This window comes from Genypterus blacodes, unplaced genomic scaffold, assembly GCF_046128005.1.
Source record: "Genypterus blacodes isolate CSIRO-AG114 ecotype Tasmania unplaced genomic scaffold, CSIRO-AGI_Gbla_v1 ptg000141l_1, whole genome shotgun sequence".
Classification (NCBI taxonomy): Eukaryota; Metazoa; Chordata; class Actinopteri; order Ophidiiformes; family Ophidiidae; genus Genypterus; species Genypterus blacodes.
The window spans coordinates 2,780,455-2,800,508 of NW_027466943.1; the positions used below are offsets into that span (position 1 = coordinate 2,780,455).

Genomic DNA, 20,054 nt, shown 5'->3' on the forward strand with positions numbered 1-20,054 from the left:
AGGCCAACATATGGCCCATCCAAAAAAAGTCAAAGTGGATAAGGGTCCCCCTTACCTCCTCTGAAAAAAATGACCAAAATTTAAATTTTCTTTAAACTCATACCAATGAATCATCGTGCCTCCCAGAGTGTGTGTGGGGATTTTTTGAGCTCTTTAGTTTCTTCCTTGTCCAAAAATTTGGGCTTTTAAAGGAATTGGATTTCGGTCAAAATTGTCAAAATGACTCCAAACTTGCACCAAAGAATCCTGGTGCCATGGGGATGTTGTGTGTGAATTTGGGGCTTTTTGTGTGTTCCCTAGGCCAAGATATGGCCCATCCAAAAAAAAGTCAAAGTGGATAAGGGTCCCCACTTACCTCCTCTGAAAAAAATGACCAAAGTTTAAATTTTCTTTAAACTCATACCAATGAATCATCGTGCCCCCCAGAGTGTGTGTGTGGATTTTTTGAGCTCTTTAGCTTCTTCCTTGTCCAAGATATGGGCTTTTAAAGGAATTGGATTTCGGTCAAAATTGTCAAAATGACACCAAACTTGCACCAAACAATCTTGGTGCCATGGGGATGTTGTGTGTGAATTTGGGGCTTTTTGTGTGTTTCCTAGGCCAAGATATGGCCCATCCAAAAAAAAGTCAAAGTGGATAAGTCCCCCCTTACCTCCTCTGAAAAAAATGACCAAAATTTAAATTTTCTTTAAACTCATACCAATGAATCATCGTGCCCCCCAGAGTGTGTGTGTGGATTTTTTGAGCTCTTTAGCTTCCTCCTTGTCCAAGATATGGGCTTTTAAAGGAATTGGAATTTGGACAAAATTGTCAAAATGACTCCAAACTTGCACCAAAGAATCCTGGTGCCATGGGGATGTTGTGATTGAATTTGGGGCTTTTTGTGTGTTTCCTAGGCCAAGATATGGCCCATCCAAAAAAAAGTCAAAGTGGATAAGTGTCAAAAAATGGCTGTATCAAAAAATCTGAAGAGCAAAACTGACAACGAAAATAAGATATTTCATGAAGAATGGACAGAGAAATATGCTTTCATCCTCCCCAGCTTTATAAATGCAAAGCCCACATGCCTGATATGTAACGAGGGTGTCTCTGTATGCAAAGAGTATTATATTAGACGGCACCACGAAACGAAGCATGCTAATTTCAAGGTTGCATTCCCTCCGAAGACAGAGGCACGACAGCGCAAAATCGAAGCACTGAAAGGAAGTTATGCATACAGCAGCAGGATCCTGGTGCGAGGCCTCACATCCCAACAGAAGGTAACGAGTGCATCGCTGAAAGCGTCGTGGGTACTCGCAAAGCACAACAAGCCGTTTGTTGATGCAGAGGTCTTTATGGAGATGATGGTGAAAGTTTTGGAGGAACTTGATACCGGCAAGTCGATGGATGGTGTGATCGGGTCAGTGAAACAGATGTCCCTCTCTGCGAGGACCGCTGCCGGCCGCATAGAAGTGCTGTCCGACGCAGTGCAGGGTGCAATTATCGACGGTGTCAGTCGCGCAAACTACTTCTCCTTAGCCATAGACGAGAGCACTGACAAAACAGATGTAGCACAGTTGTGCGTTTATGTTAGATATTATGATGGGAAGGATTTCAAGGAAGAGCTGCTGTCTCTAATTCCATTAGAAGGGCACACCACTGGAGATGTTGTATTTGAGAAACTGGAAGAGTTGCTTCAGTTGCATTCATTATCATTTGAGAGGGTTAACCTAATCCTAATCCTGCTATGGTGGGAAAGCACAGAGGTCTGGTGACTAGGCTGAAATAAATCGCCCCCCAAATCCATGGGCTGCACTGCCTCATCCACCAAAGTGTCCTTTGTGCCAGACTGAGTGGCGAACTAAGGGATATCATGGACAAAGTCATGAAAGTCATTAATTTTGTCAGAGGTACATCAAGCACCCAGCATAGGCTTTTCCGACAACTTGTGGCAGAGTCAGAAGATGCCACCGACGATGACTTGCTACTTCATAATGATGTGCGCTGGTTAAGCAAGGGGAAAGCGCTGGATCGCTTCTGCGTGCTATTGAATGAGATCAAGGCGTTCCTTGGAATGAGCAAGAGCATAGCAGCAGCTGACCACCTTATCCTGCTGGAAGATGAAAAGTTCATGTCCAATGTAGCGTTTTTATCTGACATATTTGGCCACCTAAACCAGCTGAACCTTCAGCCACAGGGGAGAGACAAAACACTCGTGGACATGGTTGAAAAACTGGAGTCATTCACGAGGATGCTTGAGATGTTTGAGGCAGACATATCCACCGGCAGGCTCCTACATTTCAGCACCTTAAAGAGGACAGCGGGAGAGGTGACGGAGCTGATGGTTGACTTCATCAAGAAGCTACGAGCCAACTTCAACTCTCGGTTTGATGACTACTCCATCCCCAAAGACATCATTGACTTTATACGTGACCCTGCAGTAAAAATAGCCGACAACTTCTCCTCCCTGGCAAAAGCAACGATCCCCTCTTTAGATCAGGCTGCGCTGGAAATTGAAATGATTGATTTCCGAACCACCTCAGTTGTGCGAGATCCGCTGAGAAGTGCGGAGTCTCTGTGTGCCTTTTGGGTTGGCCGACTATGCTCCGAGGAATACAGCAACCTCAAGAAAGTCGCACACTACATTCTGACAATGTTCCCTTCCACCTACGTGTGTGAGTCCTCATTTTCAGCCATGAATGCAATAAAAACGCACGAGAGGAATAGACTGACTCACAAAAATCTGGATAACTGCCTGAGGATTAAAGTGACGTCTATTTCACCAGATATCCAGAAAATAGTGACAAGCGGGAGATGCCACTTTTCACACTAGGTAAGTAATCTATACCAGTGTCTAATCTGAACTGAATTTTTAATGAATGTCTCGTAGGCTAGGCCTAATTCTTACGAAGCATACAGTAAATGTAACACTTCTGCTCTGTCGTAACAGGAGCTTCGAGCACTCCAGCCCATGGTCGAGCCTCTTTTTTGCACTGATTTGTTCCGATTTGACAGGGCAAGTGTATTACATTACATTACGATCATTTGGCGGACGCTTTTATCCAAAGCGACTTACATTACATTATCACCCTTCGCAGAGGGGGGAGCAATTGAGGGTTCGGTGCCTTGCTCAGGGGCACCTCAGCAGGGACTCGAACCGGCAACCCTCCGGTTCTTAAGCGGAAGCTCTACCCACTCGACTACTGCCTCCCTATTGTATTGTTATCAGTTTACATTTTTGGTGTAATAACTTGAGTAGGCTACGCTATGTTTGAAACTCGTGTTTTACTTTTCACAGTCTGTCTGCACCAGGGCACTGTCCACTGACTTAATTTTTTTTTTGCATGTTGAGCGTTCACGCTGCACCTCGCTGATGTGCTTATTCACCCTTGTATCCAAAAGAAACAAATAAGCATTATTGTTAGACTGAGGAAATTTTTCTGTTTTGGAAAATGAAGTTTGTAAATAAAGAGCATTTTTGAGAGTGGCAGTCTCGCCTCGTCTTCATTCGCTTATCCGGGGTCGGGTCGCGGTGGCAGCAGCCTTAGCAGGGAGACCCAGACCTCCCTCTCCCCGGCCACTTCGTCCAGCTCTTCCCGGGGGATCCCAAGGCGTTCGCAGGCCAGCTGGGAGACATAGTCTCCCCAGCGTGTCCTGGGTCTTCCTCGAGGCCTCCTTCCGGTGGGACGTGCCCTGAACACCTCACCAGCGAGGCGTTTGGGAGGCATCCTGATCAGATGCCCGAGCCACCTCAACTGGCTCCTCTCAATGCAAAGGAGCAGCGGCTCAACTCTGAGCTCCTCCCGGATGACTGAGCTTCTCACCCTATCTCTAAGGGAGAGCCCAGCCACCCTACGGAGGAAAATCATTTTGGCCGCTTGTACCCGCGATCTCGTTCTTTCGGTCACTACCCACAGTTCGTGACCATAGGTGAGGGTGGGAACGTAGTAGAGTCCGCTTCACTGCCGACGCCGCACCGATCCGTTTGCCGATCTCCCGCTCCATCAGACTGGCAGTCCGATTTCATGTTTTTTCATTTTCATTATCTAATCTAGTTCAAACAACCTCGCGGGCCAGATGTTTTTGCTCACGAGCAAAAACATAGGTCGCCTATTGCCGACCTATGCTCTATTCAGATTTCAATAGCGTTGAATAATGTGTGGATAAGAAATAATAATAATAATAATAACAATAATAATCAATATTGTAAATATTGATTCTTTAATGTATATAAAGCTATTATGATATCAATTTTAAACTACGTCAACTTTGAAGTTGAATATGTATATGTCGCCCTCTTGTGGTTAAATGGAATACTGCATTCTCAGCAGCTCTTCAGAAAACAGATAAAGAGAAACAAGTTGCTGATCACAAGGAGTACAAGTTGAGGATGTGTTTTTCGGAAACTACAATGTAAATAATTTGTATTTATTCTGAGTCGAGCAGCTGGACTGTAGTAGTGCACAGCAGGCCCTTGTAGCCACTAGACTCCGCAGAGTCTGTCCAGTTGTACCAGACGCTCATGCTTCCGATTCATGACTTCGTGAAAGTCTGGCACAACTGCTGCTGCAGGTCCTTGTAGGCAGTAGACTCTTCTGAGACTCTTTAGATTCTCCTGCATACAAGGACCAGCTGTGTGTCTGCAGGCCACCAGAGCACAGCTGAGCTGAGTTACTGGGACAGTCTGCTCGTTTGCTGTTGGGGAGGGAAGTGACACAAAGACTTTGAGGACTGTTCACTGGGTTTGACACCCCTGCTCTAGCTCTTTCCTTGTCCAAGATATGGGCTTTTCACACAATCGAACGATTTGGTCCATGTGGGAAATTTGACCAAAAATGTAATTGAATGATCCTCGTGTCCTGTAGATGCTGCGTTTGAACAATGTAGAGTTCTAGCTCTTAAATTGACCAAGATAGGGGCTTTTACCCTACCCTTTTAACCTACGCCAGGATCCTGTTTGTTGACTTCAGCTCTGCCTTTAACACCATCATCCCCTCACTGTTGCAAGACAAGCTCTCCCAGCTCCACGTGCCCGACTCCACCTGCAGGTGGATCAGAGACTTCCTGACTGACAGGAAGCAGCGCGTGAAGCTGGGGAAACACGTCTCTGCTTCACGCTCCATCAGCACCGGTTCCCCTCAAGGCTACGTTCTTTCCCCTCTACTCTTCTCCTTGTATACAAACAACTGCACCTCCAGTCATCAATCAGTCCAGCTCCTGAAGTTTGCGGACGACACCACCCTCATTGGACTCATCTCTGATGGGGACGAGTCCACCTACAGGCAGGAGATTGACCGTCTGGTGAATTGGTGGTGGGAGCCATCATCTCCCAGGACCTCAAGTGGGAGCTCAACATCAGCTCCCTCAGCAAAAAAGCCCAGCAAAGGATGTTCTTCCTGCGGCAGCTGAAGAAGTTCAGCCTGCCAAAGACATTGATGGTACACTTCTACTCTGCCATCATTGAGTCCATCCTCACCTCCTCCATCACCGTCTGGTTCGCTGCAGCCACTGCCAAGGACAAGGGCCGGCTGCAGCGTATCAAACGCTGTGCGGAGAAGGTGATCGGCTGCAACGTGCCGTCCCTCCAGGACCTGTACGCCTCCTGGACCCTGAAGCGGGCAGGCAAGATTCTGGCCGACCCCTCCCACCCTGGACGCAAACTGTTTTTAACCCTCCCCTCTGGCAGGAGGCTGAGGTCCATCAGGACCAAAACCTCACGCCACAAATCGAGTGTCTTCCCCTCTGCAGTGGGCCTTATCAACAAGGCCTGGGTCTTCCACTGACTCATAATAAACCCCTGCACATTCACTTTATTTAGCAGTATTCTTAAGTTAATTTATTACAATAATCCCCTGCACGTTTTTTAACACTCTATTCATCAGCATTCATTTAGTTGACTTAATTAATTCAGTGTGTTTTTAATTTAAGTATTCGCCGAGCTGCTGTTTGTACATGTTGTTTTATGTTGTTTTATATTTTGTTTTTTGTTGTCTTTTCTACATGTTATACGTTCGCAACTAGAACCACAGCAAATTCCTGTTAAGTGTATACTTAATTGGCAAATAAAGCAATTCTGATTCTGATTCTGATTCGTTACATGACTTTGTCATTGTGTTTTAATAACTGGTTAAAGGTTTAATCACTATCCGCCATCACACATCAATCAGTTCATCAATTTTGTATTTTTACTAACAGTTTTTCCAGAGACAAGTAACTAGGTCCCAGAGGGCGGTTTTAAACATGGCAACACACCTCACTGAGGCCAAGTTTTCTTTGCCAAGTCATGGGCTTTTCACAGAAATTACCAATATGGTCCATGGTTACACTGACATTTTGTGAGAATTTGAGTAAAAAATTAACCTCCTGAGAGCTCCACTGGATTTATTTTGCATGCATTTATAATTTATCCTTGCTGTTTTGGATTTATGGACCCAAAGTGATCTTTAGACTACTAATGACTGTCGAAAATGTTTAGACATGAGGACAACAGGTTCAAGTTAAACCCAATGGTGTATAAGGTGTAGGGTGGATTAAGTATAATGTCCATATATGAGGACACAAGGTCTTAGGAGGCTAACATTTCCCCAAACTTGCATCAATTTATCCTGATGCCATCTAGATGATGTGTTTGAAATTCTAGAGCTCTAGCTTTAGCTCTTTCCTTTGCCAAGGTAAGAGCAGCTATGTCTTTGTATCCACTTGATTGATCTCACTGATCAGTCTCACTCTGGCCTCACTTCATCTTGGGCGTGGCAGTGGCTCAGTCCATTGAGGACGCGGCGTGCCTTGGGAATCGGCACATCACATTGCAGTGCCCGTTCAACTCCAATCCACGCTTCAAGAGTCAGTCCCTTCACGTGATGTAACTGCCTCACGGGAGTTGCAGCAACTCTCCACCTGGAGCAGTTGACAGTTTGCATCGAGTCAATGCCCAGGCACCTGTACCCCCTCCAAGTGTGTGTGCGTTCAGGAGGGGGCGCACGTGTGCTAGAGGGGGTACATTTTAATTTAAAATCATGACAAGAGTCCTGCTGTTTGTGGTGTTCAGTATCATAATACTTTTACTACACTGCTCTGAGAACAACCTGCTTCAGTCAGAATTGAACCGGGGCACCGGAAACATCACCATGATAGTCAACAGTATTGCACTAATCATGCGCACCACAGATGTGTATACCAACGCATGCACTCTGTGGGCTTCTCTCTCTTTGATTTGGAGCAGCATTTTGAAAAGAAACTGTGAGCAGAGACATGGTTTGAACTCATAACCTGGTGGTCATGAGGCTGAAGCTTAACTCATTGAGCTACAGACTACTTGTGCACTTTGGTTTTCTTTGTTGATGCCATTCACATATCAAGTTGAAAGTTGCCACCTGTAGGAAACTAGCATAAGGACCAAAGAAGGAACGAAAGGAAGGATCAAAGAAACTCATTTCTCCTTAGCTCAGAGAGTAGAGCTGATGGTTGGTGATCACAAGGGGTTGTGAGTTCAAGTCCCAACCTTCACACTAACTTTGCAAAAATCCCGGTAAAATTAATCCCATTTTTTCTTTTCTTTTAGTCTTTAGGCAATACATTGAATTTGATTTGATCTTCTCCCCATTCTTTTTTATATATATTTGTGTTCTGCAGTTTCATTTAAAGAGATATGGCAACAGGAACAGTTAATCTGTGGTAATATAGGGAGGCATCTATTGCCTTAATCTAAACAAAATACCTTCACTGAAGGGCACAAAACATAATACATGGCCTGTGGTCTATATAGTTTTTATATGGAGGACCAGCTGCTAAGTCCCTGTTTCTGGCTCATTTTGAGGTCAGTTACAGTAAACAAAGACAAAAAGAAAACAAGAAAACAGGACATGGGTCACACCATGCCTACCATAGCTGAATAAGCCCATACAACATAACAAGATAACATATAAAGTTGCATTTAACTAATTTATTGAACGAATGAATTATTTTCTAAAGGAACAAAAGTGCTCCCAGTCCTCCCTCTTCCTTGTGGGCGTGGCTTGGTGCTAGGCGCTCTGTGAAGCATCCTGATAACAGAGAAACACAAGGATAAAAGATAGGCAAATTAGTTCAACATAATGTTCCTTCATTTTACCTCATCTCCTTCTTCCTCTTCAGGCATCCCCACATGCTGCCCAGTGTTTTGTTAGAAGATGACGTCATGATAATGGACCCGGTCGGAACACAGTGACTCATACAAAACTCTAATGTTTATTACATCAGATTGACGTCCCACACACACAGACCTAAACACGAAGCGTTACCATGGAGATTGGACTTCAGCTCCACTTAGGATCGAGCGATGAATTCACTTGGAAATACCAAAGCTTGATAAATGCAGCAAACATCCAGCAATCTGATGTGGAAACATTTAAAACAACACACACTCACACACACGTAGACAAACAGTCACACATACTCACCAGTCACACATACTCACCTCATATGAAGGTAAAGACCTGATGCATAACAAAGAAACAGGAAGATGGAGAGATTAAAGTACGGCGTGGCGCCTCCTCCACAGCAGGTTCAGGAAGAGTTACCAGAGCTTCATTGCTTTTCTACAATCCGCCGTGTGAATGTAAATATTTAGATGGTCCCTCCCCCTTCTTTGGTTTGCATCCCTCAGCTCGCTCCCTATGGTTGTAATACAAATAAAGAATTCATTAAAGAAATCCCATAAATCGCAACAGTTGTTCAACAAGGATGTGAAATGACAATCCATCATTAATTCATCTTTAAACTATTGATAATAGTATACACAATACTTTGGGACCAACTGATAGAAGTTTGATTATAAATAAATAAAACCTGCATCAATTTAGTGTCACATGAACAATATCGGTATGGAATCTTATTTATTATTATTTTTTTTTATGAACTACAAAAATCCATTCAAAAATTCATTTTGAATGGATTTTTTTAAATATTTCTTACTAACACATGAATTACGTCTTATATGCAACTTAGTTTATCACCACAAGGGGGAGGACTTGGTCAGCGGTCAAAGCAACTTTCATCTCTACGCTGTATCGTATCAAAGGTATTTAGAGGACTGTACACTTATATAACGCACATTTAAGACAGCAACCGTCTGAAGTAATTTTGACAATTTTTACCGAATTCCAAATCATTTAAAAGCCCATATCTTGGACAAGGAGGAAGCTAAACAGCTTAAAAATCTACACACAGCCTCTCGTGGGCACAAGGATTCATTGGCATGAGTTTGTAGAAAATTTAAATTTTGGTCATTTTTTTCAGAGGAGGTAAGGGGAGACCCTTATCCAATTTGACGTTTTCTGCTCGGGCCATATTTTGGCCTAGGAAACACACAAAAAGCCCAAAATTCACACACAACATCCCCATGGCACCAGGATTCTTTGGTGCAAGGTTGGAGTAATGTTGACAATTTTGACCAAATTCCAATTCCTGTAAATGCCCATATCTTGGACAAGGAAGATGCTAGAGAGCTCAAAGAATCCATACACAGCATCTGGGGGGCATGAGGATTCATTGGTATGAGTTTGAAGAAAATTAAAATTTTGGTCATTTTTTCAGAGGAGGTAAGGGGGGACCCTTATCCAATTTCACTTTTTCTGTATGGGCCATATTTTGGCCTAGGAAACACATAAAAAGCCCCAAATTCACACTCAACATCCCCATGGCACCAGGATTTTTTGTTGCAAGTTTGGAGTAATTTTGACAATTTTGACCGAATTCCAATTCCTTTAAAAGCCAAAATCTTGTACAAGGAAGAAGCTAGAGAGCTCAAAAAAATCCACACACAGCCTCCGGGGGGCACGAGGTTTCATTGGTATGAGTTTGAAGAAAATCTAAATTTTGTTCATTTTTTCAGAGGAGGTAAGGGGGGACCCTTATCCAATTTGACGTTTTTTTGGACGGGCCATATCTTGGCCTAGGAAACACACAACAAGCCCCAAATTCACACACAACATCCCCATGGCACCAGGATTTTTTTTTGCAAGTTTGGAGTAATTTTGACAATTTTGACCGAATTCCAATTCCTTTAAAAGCCAAAATCTTGTACATGGAAGAAGCTAGAGAGCTCAAAAAAATCCACACACAGCCTCAGGGGGGCACGAGGTTTCATTGGTATGAGTTTGAAGAAAATCTAAATTTTGTTCATTTTTTCAGAGGAGGTAAGGGGGGACCCTTAACCAATTTGACTTTTTTTTGGACGGGCCATATCTTGGCCTAGGAAACACACAAAAAGCCCCAAATTCACACACAACATCCCCATGGCACCAGGATTTTTTTTGGCAAGTTTGGAGTAATTTTGACAATTTTGACCGAATTCCAATTCCTTTAAAAGCCAAAATCTTGGACAAGGAAGAAGCTAGAGAGCTTAAAAAATCCAAAAACAGCCTCCGGGGGGTAACGGGGATTCATTGGCATGAGTTTGAAGAAAATCTAAATTTTGGTCATTTTTTCAGAGGAGGTACCCTTAACCAATTTGACTTTTTTTTGGACGGGCCATATCTTGGCCATTCACACACACAAAAAGCCCCCAAATTCACACACAACATCCCCATGGCACCAGGATACTCAGGATTCTTTGGTTCAAGTTTGGATTAATTTTGACCGAAATCCAATTCCTTTAAAAGCCCATATCTTGGACAAGGAAGAAGTGGACTATCTTACTGGTCGGCCGCAGTTTGTCAGACTGCAGGGATGCGTGTCTGACACTGTGGTGTGCAACACTGGGGCCCCTCAGGGTACGGTCCTATCACCATTCCTGTTCACCCTGTACACATCCGACTTCCAATTCTGCCCGGAGTACTGCCACCTGCAGAAGTTCTCAGATGACTCTGCAATAGTAGGCTGCATCACCGAGGGGAAGGATAAGGAGTACAGGGGTGTCGAGGACTCCTTCGTCGAGTGGTGTGAGCTGAATCACCTGCAGCTCAACACTGACAAAACCAAGGAGCTGGTGGTGGACCTCCGCAAGAAGAAGTCACCCCCCACACCTGTGACCATCAATGGGGTGACTGTGGACTCTGTGCAGGTATACAAATAGTGAAGAGGTTTATCCATGAGGCAATGTCAAGCCTGAAAGACTGGGAAAAATGGATCCCACATGATCAGACGACACGCCTGAAAGGCAGAGTAGAGAAACTGAGAGAACTCGGCAACAACCTCGAGGCCAGAAGGGCAGAATTCCTCACCGCACAAAGAATTGCAGAAGAGGAACGAAGAAGAGGAGTGCCTCAACCTGTGGCCGTACCACAACCGGTGGTACCACAACCGGTGGTTCCACAAGCAGTGGTGAGAATAAAGCCAACCAGTCTACCTAGGTTCACTGGGTTCAAGAGGAACTTCCACAGATGGAAGAGGGACTGGGGGAACCTGCAAAGGCAGGCAGAGCCGACCGGCTCAGTGGAAGTGCAGAAGTTCCAACTTCTTGACAGTGTGGACGAGAGGATTTGCAGAGACCTGCGACTGTCAACATACAACAGTGCTGAAGATGTACTTAGAGTGCTTGAAAACAGGTATGGAAACAAGCCAAGAATTGCCTTGGAAATAATTGAGGACCTGGAGAAGATCCCCTCTAAAGTCAACCCAACCGAGGAAGGTAATTGACCTGATTCAAGCTGTAGAGAAACCTGAATGATCTTACTGAACTTGAAAGCACTGGAGCAATCAATAATCCCCTGATGATCAGATTCATAGAGAGCAAACTGCCAGACAATATGAAGAGAGACTGGCTCGCATTCATGGTCAATCCAAGGAACAATGTCACACCTGACAATCACTTTGACATCCTTCTTACATACTTGAAAACTCAGGAGGACATTCTAGAGAAACTAGACCAACTGGGTGTGAGCGAAAAATCGGAAAAGAAGCCTACTTACCTGGAGAATAAGTATGCCTCCACAAAGTCTGTGGAGATGAAAGGCACCGTGAGAGGATCTTCTTTTGCAAGCGGTTCAAAGAACTAAAGCCTGGTGAGAAGCTAAATGCTGTTGAAAAGCTGGGAGCATGCAGAAGATGTCATGCAGAAGATGATGAATGTACAGATACTTACCTTTGCAGGAACAAAGATTGCAAGAGAGAAGGCTCCTCGGACCACCATTTCCTCCTTTGTCTGAAAGGAGGCTTCAAAGGGAAAGAATCTGAGAAAGTGGGAAAGCCCAGCACCAGAAAGCAAACATTCACAGAGGAGCAAGAGGAGTTGATATCTGAGCTCACCCCGGACATGGTAAAAAGATTCAGGAGAGCTTTCACAACATGGCTGCAAAATCACGCTGCACTGGAAGGAACCCACCTGGAGTGATGGACTCAAACACATGTGAGTTACCAGTTATTCTGATGCTTCTGGAAGAAACTACCAATGCAGGACATAGAATTGGAACCCTCATTGACTTAGCATCAGACACCAACTACATCACTCACAGAGCTGCCAGAAGACTGAAACTACGAAGTGAGAAGATCACGCTTATTGTCCATGGAGTTGGAGGCATGGCCATGAAGGTAAAGACCAAAAGATACTTACTCAAGGTGAGAGTCAAGACACCTAGAGGCACGGAGAGAGCTCATGAGCTGATCTGCTATGGCTTGGATGAAATTGCTAAAGTTTACAGAGTAATCAAAGCACAACAACTCAAGAAGTTCTTCCCTGACACCAACCTGGAAGACCTTCACAGGGGAGAGCATGTTGAGCTTCTCATCAGCCATCGTGAAGGAAGACTCGCTCCGCAAAGAGAAAAGGTAGTAGGAGATCTTGTCCTTTGGGACAGCCCTTTAGGAAAGACAGTTGGCGGAGCACATCCAGACCTCTGTGAAGTAGTGGACATGGCCCTGTACAATTCTGAGACTCACTTTGCACGATCGATGAGAACCACAGCAGTGAAGTATCAGGAAATTGCAGAGATTCAAGAATCCAGAGCTGAAACCAAGAGCACCGTTGCTGGGAGAGAGTTCTTAGACTGGTGGAGATGGGACAGCATTGGAGCAGCCTGCGAACCCATGTGTGGAGGATGCCGGTGTGGTAACTGCGAACCTGAAGGAAAAGACATGACTCTGAGCGAGGAGAGAGAGCTGGAGATTATCAGGCAAGGGCTCACCTATGTGAAAGCAGATGCTCACAGTCAGGAGTCTCACTATGACACAAAATACCCCTGGATTGAAGATCCAAGTTCCCTGCCCAACAACAGAAACGCAGTGGAGGCCACTTTTCTGAGGACAGAGAGGCAGCTCAAGAAAGAACCAGAGTGGCGTGTGGCATACACAACTCAAGTCCATGAGATGGTGGAAAGAAAAGCAGCAAAGAGACTCACCAAAGAGACCATTGCTGACTGGAGAGGCCCAGTATGGTATGTCAGCCACTTGGTGGCGCCAAACCCACACTCTGTCACAACACCTGTGCGGCTTGTATGGAACAGCAGCCAGAAGTTTAAAGGGCTCAGCATGAATGACCTTCTCCTGAAAGGGCCTGATGTCCTCAATCCCATCCGAGCAGTGCTACTAAGATTCAGAAGAGGAGTTCATGCTGCACTAGGCGACATCAAAAAGATGTACAATTCTGTGTGGCTTGAAGACCTGGAGATGCACCTCCACAGATTTTTCTGGAGGGACAGTGAGGATGGAGAAATTGAGGAGTACGCCATCACCAGAGTCAACATTGGCGATCGACCAGCTGGGTGCATCACCCAACTGGCCATGAGAGAGACAGCAAAGCTGCCCATGTTCACTCACCTGGAGGAGGAGCGTAGGATCCTTGAAGAGGATTCCTATGTGGATGACATCATGACATCCCATAATGACCTGGAGAAGCTAGACAAAACCACCAAGACAGTCGAAGAAATCCTGAAGGCAGGTGGATTCTTCCTCAAGCCGTGGGTCCAGTCAGGCCAAAGTGGGAGGCAGACATATGCATCAGAACATCCAGCATCGTCAGATCAAGTCTTCACTCTCCCCAACCAAATGAGAGAAGGAGACAACAAAGCCCTTGGAGTCGGGTACCTGGTCGAATCAGACAAACTGTACCTCATGACCTCGATCAACTTCTCAAAGAGAAAAAAGAAGATGAGAATGAGCCAAAATCTCCTTGGAGAAGAGGTGAGAGAAAAATCTCCAAACCCACTGACTAGAAGACAACTGCTTAGCCAAGTGGCTAGCTTGTATGACCCAATAGGCCTTGCGACACCTGCCAAACAGAAGGGAGCCATTCTAGTCAGAAAAGCATTTCAAGCTGGAGGTAAAACTCTCACACGAGACACATGGGACAAACCTCTCTCCGAAAGATTAAGAGAAGAAGCCATCCACCTGTTTGAGGAATACGCACGCCTCAACCAAATCACCTTCCACAGGAGCCTCACACCAGGCAAGAGGATTGGAGTACCCTGGGGGATAACGTTCTCCGATGGAAGCGACCAGAGCTATGGAGCTGTTGCATACTTCAGATGGGAGACTGAGCAAGGCATCCTGGTCCGGCTTATTGAGTCCAAAGCAAAGCTCACACCACTTGACCAAAAGGGAGAACCAGTGAAGGCTGAGGTCTGTGGTGCTGTCTTCGCTGCAAGACTCAGAAGATACATCTAAAAGCACAGTCGAATGCAGGTTGAATGTTGGCTCCATCTGCTGGACAGTCAAACCATGCTGGGTGCAATCCAAAGAGACAGCTATGGGTACCAGACCTTTTTCGCAAACAGAGTGGGAGAGATTCAGAAGTCCACATCAGTTGAAGAGTGGAGGTGGATTCCAGGTGAGCAGAACATTGCTGACATCATAACAAGAGGAGCAACCCCAGAAGACCTCAAAGAGGACTCTGTTTGGCAAAATGGCCCAGAGTTTCTGAAACGACCTGTGAAAGAGTGGCCGACAAAGTCAGCCAAAGATGTCGCTGCATACGCCAAAGAAGGTATAAACAAGCTCCAAAAAAAATGTTTTACAGCAGCACTGACCCGAGCCCAGGTGAAGAGAAACCAGCATGCTCCATCTGCTACTACGATGCAAATGTCTCAAACCACTGCTGCGGGTAAAACTGACCAAGGCAAGGACCTGCAAAGCAGCCCCAATGGAGAAGAACACCAAATCCAAGTCCGGAGACCACCTGCTGGTTCTGCAGTGGGAAAAATCCTTGACATCAGCAAGTTCAGCAGTTTAACCAAGCTGACCAGAGTCATTGCCTGGGTGTGTAGAGAGGCCACAAAGTGGAGGAACATGCTGGCCAGAACCTCAGCCACAAGGAAGCCAAAGAGGGAGGGAATTCCCTCAGCCCAAGAGATCAAATCCAAAGCCAAAGAAGCTGCACTTACCGTCAGGGAATGTGAAGATGCGCTCAGGGATCTCTTCCTTGCGGCTCAAGAGGAGGTAACCTTTCCAGACTCCACACTCAACAGACTTGCTGTGGTAAGGGATGAAAACACTGGACTTTGGCTCTGTGGAGGAAGATTCCAAATCTTTAATGACGAAGAAACTGCAGTAGCAATCTTACCTTGCACATCATGGACAGCCACTCTCCTAGCTCAAGAAGCCCACAACGCGCTCATGAAGAGATTGCAGGTACATTCCTCCGGATGAGAAGGAAAGCCTGGGTGGTAAAAGGCTGGAAACTAGCTCAAAAGATTGTTGACAACTGTGTGACGTGCAGGAAGGCCAAGGCCAGAAGATCATGAGTGACCTTCTGTTGGAGCGAATAACACCAGCCAATCCATTCAAGTACACAACAGTGGACTTGGTTGGACCTTACGAAGTGAAGGATGAAGTGAGAAAGAAGGTGAAACTCAAAGTGTGGGTAATTGTCTTCTGCTGCATGGTATCCAGAGCTATGCACACAGACCTTGTCTGTACATTGCATTACATTACATTACGATCATTTTGGCAGACGCTTTATCCAAAGCGACTTACATTACATTACCACCCTTCGCAAAGGGGGGAGCAGTTGAGGGTTCGGTGCCTTGCTCAGGGGCACCTCGGCAGGGGCTCGAACCAGCGACCCTCCGGTTCCCCAGCGGAAGCACTACCCACTGAGCCACTGCCTCCCCTTGTCAGTGACCAGTCAGCTGAAGGCTTCCTGTTAGCCTACCAACGTTTCACGGCATTGAGAGGGCATCCAAGGAAACTGTGGTCGGATCCTGGAAAGAACTTTGTCGGAGCCAGACCTGCCCTCAAAGAGCTCTACATGTTTCTGGACCGACTGGAAAAGTCAACGCTTGAAAATCAAGCCTCCAAGCATGGCACAGAATGGAGCTGGAGAATCCATCCAGCAGACTCGCCTCACAGGAATGGAGCCGCTGAAGCTGCTGTCCGCACTGTGAAGCGGGCTTTGCACAATCTGGGAGGTAATGGAGTCTTCACATGGGGTGAGTTTCAAACCTTACTTTATATGGCTTCCAACCTCGCCAATAAACGACCGATTGATGCCAGGACTCAAAGCCGGGAGGACTGTTTAGAATACATCAGTCCAAATTCACTTCTGCTTGTAAGAACTGGACCCAGAGGAGATCCAGGGGCCTTTGACTTTGATGGCTACTCTTACAAGAGATTAAGAGCCATCCAAACAAAAGTTGACCGGTTCTGGAGGAAATGGAGCCAGTTAGCAGGACCAAACCTGTTTGTCAGGACCAAGTGGCACACAGCACACAGGAACGTGGCCATTGGAGATGTCGTCTGGCTGGCTGACCAAAACGCCCTGAGAGGTCAATTCAGGCTTGCCAGAGTCGTCAATGTCAACCCTGACAAGGAAGGAATTGTAAGGGATGTGCATGTCAGAACCTTCCCCAGCTACCCAGTCTCAACTGTGAAGCCCACTCAAAAGGTGAAAAAGCACTCAACCAAAATACCTGCAATAGTTCTTCACAGCGATGTCAGACGGATCGTTGTCCTGCTTCCAGTTGAGGAGCAGCAACAAAATTAGAAATGGAACAACGGAAGAACAACTGAGTCCAGTACATCATGAAACTGGTGTGACCTCCTTGGGTTGAAGAACCAGGAGGTCAAGTGGGAGGTGTTGTGTCAAGTCCCATTGCATTGAGCCCATTCAGAAGATGCACTCAGGTGCACTCCAGTCCTGCAGGGGGCAACCACACGCCCTCGTTGGTGGAACTCAACTCTCAGGATGTGCTCTTAGGTGGACCATATTTGCCTGCGCACCCATGGGAAAGCATGGCATGAAATGTTTGGTAGTAGCTCAGAGAGCTCTCTCACCTGCTCCTGGACACAGAACACGACCACAGCTTCTGATCAGATGCAACTGGTAGGATAAAACAACTTTGAATGTGGATGATGTATTGATGTCATGCTTCTCCATGCCCTTTTGATTGAATTAGTAAGTCACATGCAATTTGAGTTGGATTGATTGAATTTAATTTTGCTTATGCTAATTGAAGCTATGTACTTTATTGAAACTTTAGTTAAGTATGTATATTGTTACTTTAATCATTAACTAGTTTGAAATCCTATGTTAATTTGAATGACCTCGTTTGCTTCGAGAGTCAAGTACACATTAGCATACATTTATTTTTTAGAAATACTGTAAAGAAAAGTGTTTATTGGTGTTTATTTGAGGTAGTGGAAACTAATGCATGTCTTTTCTGTTTATCTCTAAGGTTATCAACCTATTCCACTATTCTGTTTATGTCTTTGAAACTATCAAAACAAAACAAAACATCTTCAGGAAAATAAAATCACAGAATAAGAAGAATTGAGTTGTCCTTTGCATCCTTCAAAGATTGATCAAGCAGTTTTTCAAGTTTGGGCAGAATTATGGTCACATAAAACACACAGAACTTGACACTGGGAGTCCATTTGGACAACAAACTGGACTGGTCTAAGAACGCTGAGGCTGTTTACAAGAAGGGACAGAGTCGACTCTATTTCCTGAGGAGGCTTCGATCCTTCAATGTCTAATACCATGCTGAAGATGTTCTACCAGTCTGTGGTTGCCAGTGCCATCTTCTTCGCGGTCGTGTGAAGGGGAAATAGGGCGAGGTCAGCTGACGCCAACAGGATCAACAAGATCGTCAGGAAGGCTGGCTCCGTCCTGGGGACTGAACTTGATTCGTTGGAGTGTGTGTCGGAGAGGAGAATGCTGCGCAAGCTACGGAGAATCATGAACAATGACTCTCACCCTCTCCACCAGGTGCTGGCCTCATACAAGAGCACCTTCAGTAACAGACTCATTCCCCCCAGGTGTACTACTGAGCGCCATAGGAAATCCTTTCTCCCTGTGGCCATTGGACTCTTTAATAAAGCTACCTCGGGTCGAGGTGGGAAGGTGGGGACATAGGAATCTGAGCCCGCTCCCCCCCTCCCAACCTGCTTCACTGACTCTTATAGTATATTGCACTAAACGATGCTGTATGTCACATATACACATGTGTATGCTGTAGTTGTAGATTGTCATTACACATACCTCAGTCAGATGCACATTGCACTTGCACTTCCTTATGTACTTATGCTGTCATGTACTGTTCCCCCCATTGTATGTACTTCGTACCCCCTTATTGTTTGTACTTATCTTGTACTAATTATCTACTTGCATTCTTGCACTTTTTATTCATTATTGCACTAGTTGGGGGATTTCCGATTTCTGGGTCTTGTTTTTTTCATGCTGTACTGTAACTGTTGCACAGTAATTTCCCTCGGGATAATAAAATTTCATCTTATCTTATCTTATATCTTGGACAAGGAAGAAGCTAGAGAGCTAAAAAATCCACACACAGCCTCTGTGAGGGGCACGAGGATTCATTGGCATGAGTTTGAAGAAAATTTTAAGTTTGGTAATTTTTTCTGAAGAGCTAAGGGAAGACCCTTATCCAATTTGACTTTTTTTTGGATGGGCCATATCTTGGCCTAGGAAACACACAAAAATGCAAAAATTCACACACAACATCCCCATTGCACCATGATTCTTTGGTGCAAGTTTGGAGTATTTTTGACAATTTAGCCCAAATTCCAATTCCTTTAAAAGCCCATATCTTGGACATGGAAAAAGATAGAGAGCTTAAAATATCCACACACAACCTTTGGGGGGCACGAGGATTCATTGGTATGAGTTTGAAGAAAATTTTAATTTTATCCAATTTTACAAAAAGCCCCAAATTCACACACAACATCCCCATGGCACCAGGATTCTTTGGTGCAAGTTTGGAGTAATTTTGACAACTTTGACCGAATCCCAATTCCTTTAAAAGCCCATATCTTGGAAAAGGAAGAAGCTAGTGAGATTAAAAAATCCAAACACAGCCTCTGGGGGGCATGAGGATTCATTGGCATGACTTTGAAGAAAATTTTAATTTTGGTCTGTTTCAGAGGAGGTAAGGGGGGACCCTTATCCAATTTGATGTTTTCTGGACAGGCCATATCTTGGCCTAGGAAACACACAAAAGTCCCAAATTCACAAACAACATCCCCATGGCACTAGAATTCTTTAGTGCAAGTTTGGAGAAATTTTGACAATTTTGACCAAATTCCAGTTCCTTTAAAAGCCAAAATCTCGGACAAGGAAGAAGCTAGGGATCTTTAAAAACCAACACACAGCCTCTTGGTGGCACAAGGATTCATTGGTATGAGTTTAAAGAAAATTTTTATTTTGGTCATTTTTTCAGAGGAGGTAAGGGGGTACCCTTGAAGAAAATTAAAATTTTGGTCAGTTTTTCCAGAGGAGGTAAGGGGGGACCCTTATCCAATTTGAAGTTTTCTTGACCGGCCATATCTTGGCCTAGAAAACACACAAAAAGCCCCAAATTCACACACAACATCCCCATGGCACTAGGATTCTTTGGTGCAAGTTTGGAGTAATTTTGACAATTTTGACCAAATTCCACTTTCTTTAAAAGCCAATATCTTGGACAAGGAAGAAGCTAGAGATCTTAAAAAACCAACACGCAGCCTCTTGGTGACACAAGGATTCTTCGGTATGAGTTTTAAGAAGATTTTAATTTTGTTTTTTTTCAGAGGAGGTAAGGCAAAACCCTTGTCCAATTTGAATATTTTGGGATGTGCCATATCTTGGCATAGGAAACACACAAAAAGCCCAAAATTGACCCACAACATCCCCATGGCAACAGGATTCTTTGAAGGAAGTTTGGCAATTT

The 20,054-nt window shown here is 44.9% G+C and overlaps 1 protein-coding gene across 1 annotated transcript; it reads left to right on the forward strand.

Moving 5' to 3' along the window:
- The first annotated feature begins 947 nt into the window (after positions 1–947).
- Positions 948–2,874, forward strand: LOC143012074 (SCAN domain-containing protein 3). Its single transcript, XM_076165125.1, has 3 exons — positions 948–1,669; positions 1,888–2,654; positions 2,870–2,874. The coding sequence occupies exons 1-3, from the start codon at positions 948–950 to the stop codon at positions 2,872–2,874; spliced, it is 1,494 nt and encodes a 497-aa protein (XP_076021240.1).
- Positions 2,875–20,054: the final 17,180 nt, after the last annotated feature.

What these genes read in the sequence shown, in the direction of transcription:
- LOC143012074 (XM_076165125.1), top strand. Translation starts at nt 948, where the DNA reads ATGGCTGTATCAAAAAATCTGAAGAGCAAAACTGACAACGAAAATAAG. An exon ending in GTATTTGAGAAACTGGAAGA is followed by an intron (nt 1,670 to 1,887) that starts GTTGCTTCAGTT and finishes TAATTTTGTCAG; the next exon opens with AGGTACATCAAGCACCCAGC.